Here is a 13934-nt window from a genome sequence, read left to right as displayed (position 1 = left end):
TTGAAGAAGGACACAGTCTATGTTCCAGCGGCAGGCTACGTAGTTCTGAGAATAAATGCGGACAATCCTGGTCTCTGGCTATTGCATTGTCATGTTTTATGGCACCAGGGCGTTGGAATGGCAATGATTTTGGAGGTGGATGTGTGAGGATATGGAGCGAGCCAGAGGAATCCGGTATTCCAGAAACAAAAGAAGTCACTCGTTAATGAATCTAAGCACCGACGCAAAGATTCGAGAAAAATCGAAACAGGGCATATCTTCACTGAGACTTGCGCGTAGGTATGTTTATCATCTTTATGGAGTTTTGTCTAAGCTATGGCGCCGCTGAGGAAACGCCAAGTTATATGCAGCACCTTTGCACATTCAGGTGGGCAAAGAAGCAGAATGGCGTATTAATTATAGGTACGACAGAGAACCATAGCCTAGACAGTTCACGACCAGCAATGGAATTATAAATATCAATTATCGGCATTGTCTTCTCCAAGGCTTTTCATTGACAACTTGAGACCTTGTGGGATGGGTGGGCTGGATTGTACGGACCGATCATATTGATATCGAGATCATGATGTAGGCAGTAGTAAAGCAGTAGATGAACGAATCAAGTCCTCAAGCAAGTACAGTAGTAGCACGTCAGCTCAATAATGGGCCGTCCTGGGCGGTTGCTTCCTCTTAACAAGGATACACGACACTCGAAGACACATTAGTAAAGCTAGACATCATCTTTAGAATGTTTAGTCAGGCTAAGTTGAGTATTTCAATAACATGGGGGCCAATGGTATGATGCCCCGATGTGCAATCGGCAAAAACACCGTTGAAAGACAGGGGGTTTTGCTCTAGCGTAGTTGATTAATTACCCCTCTAAGCCTTCGAATGCCAGTAAGAACTTTATCACGCGGTTAGCACGAGTCCATGTAATTTCCACTCGAAGATGGGGAGGATGCACAGGTCTACTTTTGATGGATGAACACTTCCTTTATTTCTTGTACAGAAACCCCTAATAGAGGAGTGAAGCTGTTTCCGCATCGAGAACATCTTTCCTAAAGTGATGCTTACGGGCTTCACGCTATCGGCCCGTGTTCTGATCGTCACAGTTGACAGAGTGGCTGTGCTGCAGCAACCTTGTCGCTCTACCTCGGCTGGGTCGAGCTAACGCTGTATGGATATCCGGACAATGAGCTAGCCCCCAAACCTTCTATTTCAGATAATACTGCATGGCCGGTATTCCACGATGTAACAATTATCAGGTCCATGGGAGTTAGGCCCGCGCAATACCCACAAGAGGGCTGGAAGGACCATGCATTAACCTTAAAGTCCAAACCACCCACATTGATTACCTGATCTTGGGCTACATAGCTCGTTCAAATCGTAGCTATATGCGTGAGGTTTCCCATGGATCGTGTCGACAGTGGTGATCCTCGGTATTCCACCCTTCCTCAGGCCTATGATGGGTCTGGCTTGCCTGAGGTCTATTACCCTGAAGCACAAAGCCCACAGAGTCCACAGATTCAAATTCCCTACAGCTACTATAATGCAAACCCATACATCGAAGCAGGGAAGACAGAACCTGCGTCAACAGTCGACCCTCTTCCTCCGCAGACAAAGATTCCATGGTGGAGGAGGTACTGGATATTATTGCTTGTGGCTGCCATAGTCATCGCCGGTGCTCTTGGTGGTGGCCTAGGTGGAGGCTTGGCATCGAGGAATAACAAGAAGGAATCTACGAAGTCCGGCAGCGACTCATATGGAAGCAATGAATGGGGGTATACCACGACTTGCTCTACGACTACCAGTACGGCCACTTCTACAAGCACGAGCACTAGCACGAGTACAGCGGCGACCTCCACCGCCACACCTGGTGCTCATATTTACATGGGTGCAGTCAACATATCAGATGTGGAATGGCAGATAGGATTTCTACCGGACCAGCCATGCCGATATACGAAGATTGTAAAGACGGGTACAATCCCATGCGAGCGTCCTTTCACGTTATGCGACACTGTCACGTATACTTGGCACGGGTGTGGTTTGGACACCTGGGTGACCTGGGGAAACGATACGGACCTAGGCAACTGTGGACTTGCTCCGAAGACTTGGACGTGTGGGGATAGTGTTGTAAAGGGAACTTGGCTTTGCGGCTCGTGAAACGCGGATTCATCGGGTTAAGCTACCGATATAAAGATGATCTGGAAAGACAAAGCCTGCATGATGGAATGATTATACGACCAGAGTCTCAAAATATTTTCAGAGTGCGTGAATGTGCGGTACATTAAAATACCCCAGCCATTTATACCGACCCAAGAACTTAACAACACGATGAGCCTCATATATACATGTTCAAAATAATTTGCTCTCAGATGTGCTTGAAACTCTGAGAAGCAATTCGACACTGCGGGTAGCTCAGTATTAGGGAATTGAGTTATGTTCGTAGTCAACTGATTATTTGGTCATGATTTCGATACATGACTTACACTATGTAAATTACACTCGATACAACACTCTAGCTTTCCAATCTGCCGAGTATCTTACACACTGTCAATCGCAACACCCCTGTGTTACAAACTAGTGGAGAGCATCTCTAGGACACTCAGTCTGTGCCATTCTAGGTAAAGCTTAGGAGCAACCAACCACACACAACCTAATCTTGTTCACTAAGCAACGCTGTGCGTTTCAAAAAGAATCAATATCATCTATAGAGCTTTCACAGAAATCTCGCGCCGTCACGGAGCGCGATGGTGTGGCGAATAGCCGAAAGGGGAAAGAAACTCTCCGTCGGATGGGGGCCAAAAAAATCCAGTGCCAAGCTTTGCATATTTCGGGGCGACAGATGAACCGGAGTTGGGGGCCAAGCCCCAAAAGAGTCCCAGCGTGGGCTAGACAAGAGCATGTGTACGAAAATGAGTGAGATGTAAGTCCAGGACTTGAGTCTCATATTGCACTACCGGATTGAAGCTCGGTATTAACTACATATTACTCGGCGGTGCTAGAGAGAACATCTTACGATAAAGCCCGGCTCATACAACGTGCGTTTTAAACGACTTGTTTCCCGTCTTTGCTCCCCTAGTTACGAGCACTGTTTGACTGATAATTCTCATCCACGATGTCCTGTCCAGACTGCTTTCGAGGAGTTATCCACGACTATTCAGAGCCTCTAGGGAGAGAGGAAGTGCTTCATGGAGTTCGAACCTATATTGCTGGAAGATCTGACTCGGCGGCCTCGACATCAACAATTATATTCATTACCGATGCGTTCGGATTCAACCTCGTCAACAGCAAATTACTTGCCGACTTTCTTGCTGAGAAGTCCGGCTTCAGAGTTCTGGTACCAGACGTGGTTCCTGGTTGCGGCGTCCCTGTTTCTGTGTTAGAAAAGATGGACATTCTCACATCTCCAGTTAATTGGTGGGAGATTCGAGGTCAGGGGTCTCGTATCTTCAGCCTCTTCCAGGTGGTCCCGCATTTTCTACCCGTGGTTATGAAAGGGAGACAAGCATTCGGGCGCATCTTGCCTTACGTACGAGCCGTCCGAGCTGACCTTCCAGAAGGCTCAAAGCTAGGTGTTGCTGGGTACTGCTGGGGCGGGGACCAAACTACTCGATTATCAAAAGAAGCATCTTTTGAAGGTGGCAACAAACCGCTAGTCGATGCTCATTATCTAGCGCATCCGTCATCGGTGAAGGTGCCCGAGGATATTTTAGATGCAGTAGATCGTTTTCACGTACCTTTCAGTTTGGCGATCGGTGACCGTGACTTTCTCGTATCAGCAGAGAAAGTTGCACAGCTTCAAGACGCCATGATTGACAAGTGCGTCAACGGCCCTCAGAGATTTGAGTACCAGATTGAGATCTATCCTGGCTGTGGACATGGATTTACTGTGAGAGCCGACAGGGGCAAAGCTTTCGAGGATACAACCGCAAATCAGGCTGCCATACAGGCAGTCGAGTGGTTTCAGCGGTTTCTTAGTTAATTCGTAGCTCTAGATGATGAATAACGGTTGAAGGGAATCAAGATCCATAATATGTCCTTTCATGGTCGTTCAAGAAACTAAGATAACTCTACATCGATCGAGACAATTCATGTATGTGACCACATTATGTAACATGAGATCGTTTGGAGTTGTTTATGTCCAATTATCTTGCGTTGCAATGAGCCTGGAGAAGATGCCGAAAAGGCGGGGTAAATTCCTTCCCAGCCAGCGAGCATCATGATACTTTTTCCCCCTCGCATGTTTGTAATCAGTCCTATACATTATCCATCCAGAATTCCCAACGTCGGGACTGAAAATCACGAAAGTCAAAATGGTTATTTCACCAGATGTTGCGGAAGTCATTCGTCGGAAGAAGTCCCAATATGGTCGCTTCGCGGACACTAAGCAATGGCACAACTTCGACAAAATCGCCTTGCCTGATGCCGAATACAGTTTCTATGATACCGACGGTTCCGTTTTACAAGTTGGGAAGACCGCTTTAGCCTTCGGCTCGACTGAAGCATTCCGCACATTTTTTTCTAGATTTTTTGCGAATGTACAAACACTCCACAATTTTGGACCTGGAGAACTGGAGCAAAATAGCCCGGAAGAGGTGAAGGCGGTATGGTCAGTGGAAGACCAGATCATCGCGAATGGAACAGCCGGCCTAGTAGAACTGCGAGGCGGAGGGTTTTACTACGAGACATGGAGACTGAAGGATGGAGACTGGTTCCTGCATTCGCTCAAGCTAGAACGCACGTACCAAAAGACAAGCCTGGGCTTCAAGTTGGTGTTGATTCTGCAGGGTCTTGGTCTAAACTTTTTTTAATCTTGCATATATGGATGTCTTTGAGATAGTTACGATATTTCAAGTAACATGCAATGCGACTAATAAGTAATACTTGTCCTGTATTGACCAGAGATCTTGACTTTTCTTTCTTTACTATATCTCTGACTTTACTGCTCTCAACCACTGCCGCTCTGTGCTGTTCTTTCCTCATGGGGTGCGGAAGAGCGGTTTCCTAATGAGCTCTGAAGTGACTCGGTAGATCCAGGACTTAGGTTAGGCGAGTTCGGCTCTACTGTCACTCGATCCGAATCGGGATTATTGGGGACGACTGGCGCTGAATTTGGTCTTAACTTGAGCCATAACATGATCCCAATGCACACCAAGAGCAAGAATGTCGTCACGACGGCCATGATCGTTCGTCCTGCTCCCGTACGCGCTGAGTCGTCGATGCGCTCAATGGACCACGGATAGCACGACGACTTGACAACGATATAAACACCGAGACCCATGTAGAGAATTGGCACTACCACACTCGCGTACTTTTGTGCAATCTGAAGTATATGTCTCTGCTTCATGACTAGAAATGCGGCGAGACACCATAGTCCAAGCAGGATGTAATACGTAACAACATACACTGCTATCTCAGCACCTTTTGCCTGAGAGAACAGCGGGATATAAGTCCCAATGTTATCCCCACCATTCATCACTGTGATACTCGCAACTTTGAACACACTCTTCATCCCACTCAACGTGGACATCTCCGCACTGGTATCTTCGTCGGCGCCAGGAAACAGCTCAAATAGCTTCCATATTCCAAGAAGAATAGGAAGAAGACCGAGAAACCCAATGGGTTCGGCAGGAAGGACTAGCGAGACACCGAAGCCAATCATGCTGACGACAACAATCACTGTAAACCCAATGAATTGTCCAATTGTGATCTTGAAAGGGGTGATGGCTTTGCAGGTGGTTGCTTCCGCGAAGAAAGTGACCAGAACGAACATGTCGTCAATGTTCGTTATGGCGAATGAACTGCACGCAGTTCCAATGGCTTTACCGAACTGCATAGCGCTTAGAGAGCAAGGGTAACGCCCCTGCTACACCGGCCTTGCGAGTTAGGTTCGGTCGGTCAGGGAGATGCGATTAGAGCAAGCACTCATCAATTACCGACATGCCTAGAGTCGCTTCCTTCTATGTCGGCATATGTCGGCTGATAACGGCTGCATTCCGGTTCTGTAACGGGCGCATAGCAAGACATACGGTTTCTCACCGTGTCGGTTGGGACAGGTTCCGTGTTTGCCAGTATGAGGTCGGTGGTGATGGAAATTTTCGGAGGTGGGCCGGGCCAAGCTGAAAGAGGCAGTGTTATCTCCAGGAGGATGCTGATTCGCTCACCAATTGTGGCAGTCAAATGAGGCAGTGTCGCTAAGACCGACCTCGCCAGCTCCGGGTCCCTTGTCAACACACCAGTCTGCCTTTTGGAGGCTGCAGTGCAGAGGCCTGTGATCGGCCAGTTGGAAACATGGGAGGCCTGCATTGCGAAGTGTTTTCTAGCTCTTCAAATGACCAACGCTTTCGTGAAATGTCATAAACAATAGATCTCACGTCCATTTAGCAAGCATCGATAGTCATGGAGAAAGCCAAGAAACTCAATTATCAGCCGCTAACGACGCCGAAATCCGTTCGCTTGTTACGGCTCTACCGCTCTAGCAAAGAGCGCTATGGCTTCCGAATCTCAATCCAGACGGTAGAGCTTTCCGATGTGCCCGCGTTCTACGCTCTTTCATACACCTGGGGCCCGGCGCAACTCAAAGACGACGAGGAGGGCTCTGAGCCGACAGAAGACGATGATGCGCACACCTTCGAGATTAGGGTCAATCTCGTTGACCCTGCAAATAACAACTCTGTTCCCAGTGACTCTTCTCGGCCAGGGAGGTTCGTCACTGTCAAAGAAAACCTGTTCTATTTCCTTCAATTCATGATGGGATGTGAAGATCTTCGAGACAAGCATTTTTGGATTGATGCGATCTCGATTGACCAGAACCAGACGTCGGAACGATCTCACCAGGTTGGACTCATGGGTGAGATTTTCAAGGCAGCCGAGAGAGTAGTGGTATGGCTAGGGAAGATGGAGCCTCCGCCAAATGTGGATTGGGTCTTGAGTCAATTTGTCCCACGGCTCAGTGATCTCTACAAGGAGAAGGGAGATGCATTCTTGAGGTCAAAGGATATAGGGTGCACTGACCCGGAGTTGAACAAGTTACTAGGAGAGAAGGACTGTGAAACGTGGCGCCGATCGCTGATACCGGTGTTGAAATACATCGGACAACAGTCATGGTTTGATCGCGGCTGGGTGTTCCAGGAAGTCCTGTTGAAGCGTTCAGCAGACGTTCTCGTTTATGCCGGCTCGGAAACTCTGTCTTGGTCAGGACTGAACTTGCTGGCTCGGATTTTCAGACGGACGGGGTGGGCTAATGATTTGGACTCTTATACCAGCTGGCCCAGCTCCGATCCGGACGTCAAGGGTTCCGAGTTATTCGAGGTCATAAACATCATTCGCTGCTTCAACAGGGCTAAAGGAAGCACAACAGCTAGAAGTCAAGTCGACAAGGCACAGAGGTTTATCCGTTTCGGATTTACCAACCCCGAAGAATTTTGGTACTCTTGCTTGTTTCTCACGCTTGAAGTCCTCACAGATAAGAAGTTCAGCGAAGACCACGATCACATTTACGGCTGTCTCGGTATGTTGACGGAAGCATTGCCCGATGGCATGGAGAACCCCATCATTCCGGATTACAACATCAGCGTGGAGGAGCTGTTCATCCAAGTCGCAGCAATGATCATTCAAAATATCCCCCTCTTGCACTGTCTCTCCACAATCCAATTGAGTAAAGGAGCAACGAAGTCAAAACTACCATCCTGGGTTCGCGACTGGAGAGTCGAAAAGACGAATTGCCGCCCTCTTGTTTGCCGAAAGTCAAGGTTTACTGCGTTAGAGATCAAGTATGGCCTTGGCGGATGGGACTTTGACGCGTCCTTGACAAATAAGTCGCTGGGGCCACCTCCCGTGATCACTGACACTGTTTTGCAACTTCATGGCGCGAGGTTTGACTCAATCGAGACTTGCTTCAACCTTGATTTTCCGCGCGGTTCAACCGTCGCCCGTCTTCTAGAATTTTGTCTCGAGCCAAGGGAGGTTTATGAGCAAACCGATGAGCCATACATGCAAGCCGTTTACCGAACCTTAGTCGCAGACTGCTTGTCAAGCAGCTCTTTGAAAAATCAGATCAACGAGATAGCACGGGCGTGGCTTACTAGATACATTTCTGAAGAGACATCTTTCTCAGGCGACGATGAGCTTGTTACTGAGGTCAAGCGGCTTCTCGCGCCCATTACGGAAGATTCGGCACCTCATAAGTGGCTACCTACAAATGATGAAGTGAATCAGAGAGTGAAGACTAATCTCAGTACCTCAGCTAGATATAAGACGGACGTGTACGACAAAGAATACCGCGCAGTCACGCTAAGAAGATGGCTGTTCAAGACCAGAAAAGGCTACATCGGGCTCGGTCCGCAACTGTTGAAACCAGGCGATGAAATATTCATGATACAACGCAGCAAGGTACCATTTATTCTACGCAAAACTTCCAAGGAAGGTGGAGCTCATCGGCTTGTTGGAGAGACATACGTACATGGGTTCATGCACGGAGAAATGATGACGCCCGAACTGGTTGAGACGATCGGGCCAGTCAAAATCGTCTAAGCTCGAAGAATACGCTTGTCGTGACTTCATTGGAACATTTCTAATTTTACATGATGGAAAGCAAAAGACTTTGGCGTTTGACCTAATGGAAGCCGAATTGGGAATACTTGAAGGCTCCGCATTGTCTACTCTCAGTCTGCCTTGTGTGGTCCTCAATCTTTCATCTACCTCTACCGACCCTGACTCATCTGCGCTCCTCCTCACGTCTAGAAGCACGACGTGATAGTCATGACAACTGCATCAATGGTTGTGGATGCCAAATCCGGGGCGGCTGTTGTAGCTGCTACAATGCTGCACTCCGACGCGGTTTGGGTGGCAGCTGCCGCCGCAGTCGTGCTTGTCGCCGCGGAACCAACATCCTCTCCTCCCATAATAGCGTTGAAGACATCGGCGGCCGCCTGGTCCTGAGTAGTCGCAACGGCAGCTGCACTGGCGCTCGTGCAGCTGGCCTGAACATCTGCAGCTGCATTGCAAGGGCTTCCAAGGCGCTGGCAGATGAAGCCGGCGATGACGGCGATGTTCAGAGCTGAGCCGTGGTTGAAATCGTTTTGGTTCTCAGCGATGAAAGCCGGCGTGTTGCGGCCATCCAAACCGTTCTCGAAGAGAATCGTGGCATCGCTGCAGGTACCGAGGTCGAGGGCACGCTTCTTAATCCTGCCATCGACGACCCGTGGCATCACGGCGGGGATGGGCGCCAATGGGGCCCGTCGGCGCTTGGCACTGATCAAGGCACGGCACTCCTGGTTCTGCGCATCGCAGGTACCGACACCGCCGATCGAAGTATCACCGCCGTTGGCGGCATTGGCGCATGCGTTGTGCTGTTTATCGCAAGATCGGCCGAGCGCTGCACCAGCACCAACGAAAGTGTCACCGTCGACGGAGAACGGGCGAGTGCCAGTGCTGGAAATAACTGGGGGCGGCGGACCGCCCAGGGTACCGGTGAATGTCTGAACGTTGACACCTAAGTGAGGTCAGCGGGTATCAATAGCGGGATCGTAACTGGTATAGCTGAGCTTACCTGCAACAGCGCTCGTCTGGACGGTGGCAGACGTCAGTGTGGCCATCACGGACGATACATCAGTTGACAGGACGGTCGACGTGATGATCGTGCAAGTGGCAGTAGATGTAACGACCGGGCAATCGGATTCGGCCGTGGGAGCGGCTGACGCCAAGGCAAACAACGAGGCCAGAAAAGTAGCAGTTTGGGACTTCATCTTGAAGGAGTGTTATTCGGCTTAAACAGTATAGAATAGAATCGAGTATTTAAAACAATTGCTCTGGGCAATGCAATGCAAGTACTATGTTCAGAGAACGAAAGAAGGTAAAGAGTTCGCAGAACTCGGAAAGAATGACAAGGCAAGGGCCGAAGGAGTGAAGTGCAGACTGGCTGATGAGAGACGAACAGAGGAAGAGATGGAACAAACAGAGATCGGCGGCCAGCCTTATGTACAAGAACTTGGGACGAAGAAGATCATGGGAGATCATATCGGGCCTAGTAAGGGCATCACGCTTATGATCCGAGCTCTGTCCCTTATTACTTAGTGGTTATGATCTGTAACGTCGTATCCCTTCCCGCTGTATCAAGCCTTGGCGGAGATTCTCCCAGGGTACTGGAACTCGCGAGCTATTGTGCTGTCTTCGTTGGTGGAATCATCTCATGTCTGCGGCTACAACGTCAAGCGAACCATGGGGCAGTCGGCTCAGGGCTGGTCGCTAGGTGCGCCGATTGGACGGGCCCAATGCACTATGGCAGGCGATGGTCTGAAGGGGCTGAACACCACGCTTGGGATCGTGAGAAATGAGCCATGGAGCCGAAAGAGTCTACCCATTCTAGTAAGCGCAGACCTAGCCTAACGCTGGCCGCATTGTCACGATGATGCTGGTGAGACGTGAAGAGCCGCAGATCCGGTGTAACCGAGTTTCACGCCGCTAGTTCTGCCCTAAAAAGCTTGGTGAGGCGGAGCTGGGACAGGGGCTGTCCAGGGTTCTGGCGCCGAATCATCCTAGCCCAGACCACTTAACACCCACCAATTCTGGGACTTGGGGCCGCCGAACCCTGGCTTGGTCGCTTCCAATCTGTCATTCTTATTTCTTATTATGAGAGGCTGTCGCTGTTGTTGATAAGCTCATCTCGGCACAACCTTGATGAGATCTTGGCGGCGTGAGATCACTGACGACAGGTCCGGCCTCGGACCAGTCGAGACCCGTCTCTCACTAAAGACTTGATTAGGCCGAACGCAGTTTGCGGAATGCATATGAGGCCAAAATTAACCCCAAGAACCACATGTGGGCTTAACGAGCTCGGTATAGGTGCTTACTACATATCTTGTATCCTAGCCAACAATTGACCCTTTTGTCCATTGTACGACCAGTGACCTTAGAGAACAAGATTGCTCGATTACTTAGTAGGACGTGCTCACATAATGCCAGCCTCACATATACGGTCTCGGTAAAGTAATCAGCTTGTCACTTCCGTGTAATAAAGGCGGAGAGGCAGAAGAAACCGGAACAAGAACAGGTCATGAGGCATAAACAGCATGCACTTCTTAATTCTAGATCTTCGATGTTTCGATGGGTTTCAAGGTCTCATCTCCTGTGTTACTGAGGCTACCTGAGACACTTAGTGAGAAAAGAAGCGAACCAGCAGAAAGTTTCATCAGCCAGCCATAATCCCACATTACCTATGAGGAGGGATCATGGGAAGATTTTGAACCTCTCGCCCAATTCTGACACTATACACACACGACCGACCCCTTGTGTAGCCAGCTTCCCGTGTGTCTCAAGCCGGAAAGCAGCAATGGAGTCTTTGGTTAAACTCGTTCACTTTCTTTAAGATCTGCCATGTTATCAAAACTGCACATGCGACTGCCTTAGCTCAATCAACATCGGCCACTGAGGTGAATAGGGCAGGGGCCACACCCGTTTGAAGCTCACCTTGGGCTCATGAAGAAGAATACAGGAGATGAGCAATTACAACAATCTTGCTACCAGAGTCTTGCATTGCATGACACAGGAAGGCCACCTCTTACCGAGTTTCCTTGTCCACGGGAAGTATATATTATTGACAAGCGAGGCATCAAACTGTAATGAGGAGCTGCTGTCCAGAAATGCTTTGCACCTCCCAGCTCACAAATTGAACAAAGCAGAAGGAAGCCATTTTACATGGGCACGAGTGATTTGGAGGTTGGCAGTGTATTTTCGGCAACAGGCTGTTTGAGCTTGGTGCCGCTATTTCATCACTAGGAATAGCTGACCTGTTCTTAATAATCAGTCCTCTAGGTGGACTCCTGCGCCAAGAGCGTTTTCGGCGGAATTTGGTTTTTGGTGATTCTACACCGGGGTACGCCATTCCACCTGCGGGTGAGTGCAGAGTACCTATCCATTTTAGGAAAAAGGTTAGTGCCTGTTCTGGAACCTAGTCCCCATAGCTAACCGAGCCGACTCAAAGAATGATGGTATGAAGACTTCCCAATTGTTCCTGTAGGAGCGCGTTCGTAGGCTTATAAATCTCTATTTTGAATGGATTCGAACCTATATATATATATATATGTTGATCCCTAAAGTAGTATTTGCAATCTATCAACTAACCACTCAATTGTCTTGAAAAGGCTCGTCGGTGTGCTTGCAACTTGCAGTTTACACTATGGCAATCGTCCCGTCCAATGCAGATGAGGCTCGCCAATGGCTCAAACACGTGCGCTTGCATCTCGATACATTAAGGCGTGCGATTTGACCATGCTGACACCGAATTCTCTAGTTTCATGAGGTGAGCGACTCATTAGACCCCGCGCGTCTCCCTGAGGTGTATGCCAAGGATGGCATCCTCCAGTATGCCAATGTGCCACCAGTTCAGGGCCTCGACAATCTCAAAGGCTTCTTTGGTCCAATCTTCGAAAAGCTTGAGCTGATGCGCCATGATATCTCTTACTTCGGTGCGTACTTTCTCTCAGTTCGCGATGTGTTCTATTGGTCCAGAGTCTGACAACAAGTATATAGACCTCGTCGGAGACAAGATTTACCAGGCATGCACGATCACGTACCGGGCAAAGAACGATCCCCAGAAGGAAGAAATTGTCGTGCCAGCTTTGGGTGTCTTTCACATTCTCCCAGCCGGCGATGACGCGGGCAAGATGAAAAAGGCAGAAGTATACATCGACCCTTCGCCTCTGATGGCAGCTATCGCCAGAGCAGGATAGGATTGTCAGCAATGAACAATTGAATAAAATACCAGGAGAGTTCATATCTAGTGTGCTAGCTCGGGCGAATATCCTAGACTTCAGATAGATCTTTTTAAGTATGTAAAGGCAGCTTATGTAGTATGCTTGGGTTATGTCAGGAGATTATTTACATATTGTGGAACATGCTGAATGAACGGTATTACCAATGCTTCATGTAGGTCTAGCATGCGCTCCCGGCTTCGTGACATGATTCCAGTCTAGATGTCAACGGTCATTCCCTCATTACTCATGAACATGCTAAGTAGTCTTTCAAGCTCTTGTATCGGTTGTAATCGTGGGACCAATGAAAACACCCTTCACCCATGCTGAAAACTTGGCCTCGTCCTCTTTGATCAATCTTGCAGTCTCCTCGTCCTCGAAGAAAGCCCAATTGGCGTCAAAATGAGCCTTATCCCGGTACGTGAGGACAGCCACTGCATCATAATCGAAGTCAGACTGATTACCCATCAAGACGGCAGCGGGGAAATCAGGCGGTCCATCTCGTGTCACGTAATGCCGTACATGAGTGAGAGGGAATGTGTCTCCGGTCAGGTTTCTCATGAGGGGGATGTGGACGTTCTCGTAGTGATCGCGGTATTCTTCCGGGGTGAGGCCCTCTTTTCGTCGACCAAACATGAGCAATTGGAACCCACAAGTGGTAAAAGTGAGCCCTGAGACAAGTTTCATTTTGGATTGATATCAGGATACACTAGGCTGGGAGCAGATTGGCAGTGAAAAGGATGGTAATGGATGTTGACTAAGGGGAAAATGAGGGTTCTTTCGGACAGAAGATAAGCGGCCACTCCGGAATTTTAACCCCGCATTAAATTCATCCCATATCAACAATTTTGCTTACCAAATATGGCCCGATAAGTATGGGTACGTCCGAGAACCCACATTCAATTAAGCAACAAGGGCTTCTTAAAAAGTTTGAAGTGTGTTTACCGAGTATGCAACCCTCACGATGGGAAGGCATTCAAATTCGTTGCGCAACTATATGCTGGTAGTGTAGCCAAAGCTATACGCAGGATGGAGACGCCTCGTTTCCGGCTGCTCGACCCGGTGCCTTAGTTTTGTGCCAGTATGTACGCAACCGACAGTCTAGTAGTCCTTAGTCTCGAATGCCTGCAATCTGCTCTTTAGGCCACACCATCAACTCCGCAAGCTCCGGCCATCCGGCAAGTCGTCGATCGACATCATCCA

General features: G+C 49.0%; 3 protein-coding genes across 3 annotated transcripts; 1 reads left to right on the top strand and 2 right to left on the bottom strand.

Moving 5' to 3' along the window:
* Nucleotides 1-8720: 8720 nt before the first annotated feature.
* Nucleotides 8721-9578, bottom strand: UCRPA7_6092 (hypothetical protein; the record flags this gene model as incomplete). Its single annotated transcript, XM_007918633.1, has 2 exons — nucleotides 8721-9475; nucleotides 9533-9578. The coding sequence occupies 2 exons, from the start codon at nucleotides 9576-9578 to the stop codon at nucleotides 8721-8723; spliced, it is 801 nt and encodes a 266-aa protein (XP_007916824.1).
* A 2385-nt stretch (nucleotides 9579-11963) lies between these two features.
* Nucleotides 11964-12710, top strand: UCRPA7_6091 (putative ntf2-like protein; the record flags this gene model as incomplete). Its single annotated transcript, XM_007918632.1, has 3 exons — nucleotides 11964-11969; nucleotides 12272-12446; nucleotides 12511-12710. The coding sequence occupies 3 exons, from the start codon at nucleotides 11964-11966 to the stop codon at nucleotides 12708-12710; spliced, it is 381 nt and encodes a 126-aa protein (XP_007916823.1).
* Nucleotides 12711-13001: 291 nt separating this feature from the next.
* Nucleotides 13002-13418, bottom strand: UCRPA7_6090 (hypothetical protein; the record flags this gene model as incomplete). The annotated part of the gene is made up of 1 exon (XM_007918631.1): nucleotides 13002-13418. The coding sequence occupies one exon, from the start codon at nucleotides 13416-13418 to the stop codon at nucleotides 13002-13004; it is 417 nt and encodes a 138-aa protein (XP_007916822.1).
* Nucleotides 13419-13934: the final 516 nt, after the last annotated feature.

The sequence above is a fragment of the Phaeoacremonium minimum genome (assembly GCF_000392275.1).
Source record: "Phaeoacremonium minimum UCRPA7 unplaced genomic scaffold PA7_03_scaffold_450, whole genome shotgun sequence".
NCBI classification, from domain to species: domain Eukaryota; kingdom Fungi; phylum Ascomycota; class Sordariomycetes; order Togniniales; family Togniniaceae; genus Phaeoacremonium; species Phaeoacremonium minimum.
The sequence above is the reverse complement of the archived record's forward strand: the minus strand, read 5'-3'. Positions and strand labels throughout refer to the sequence as shown.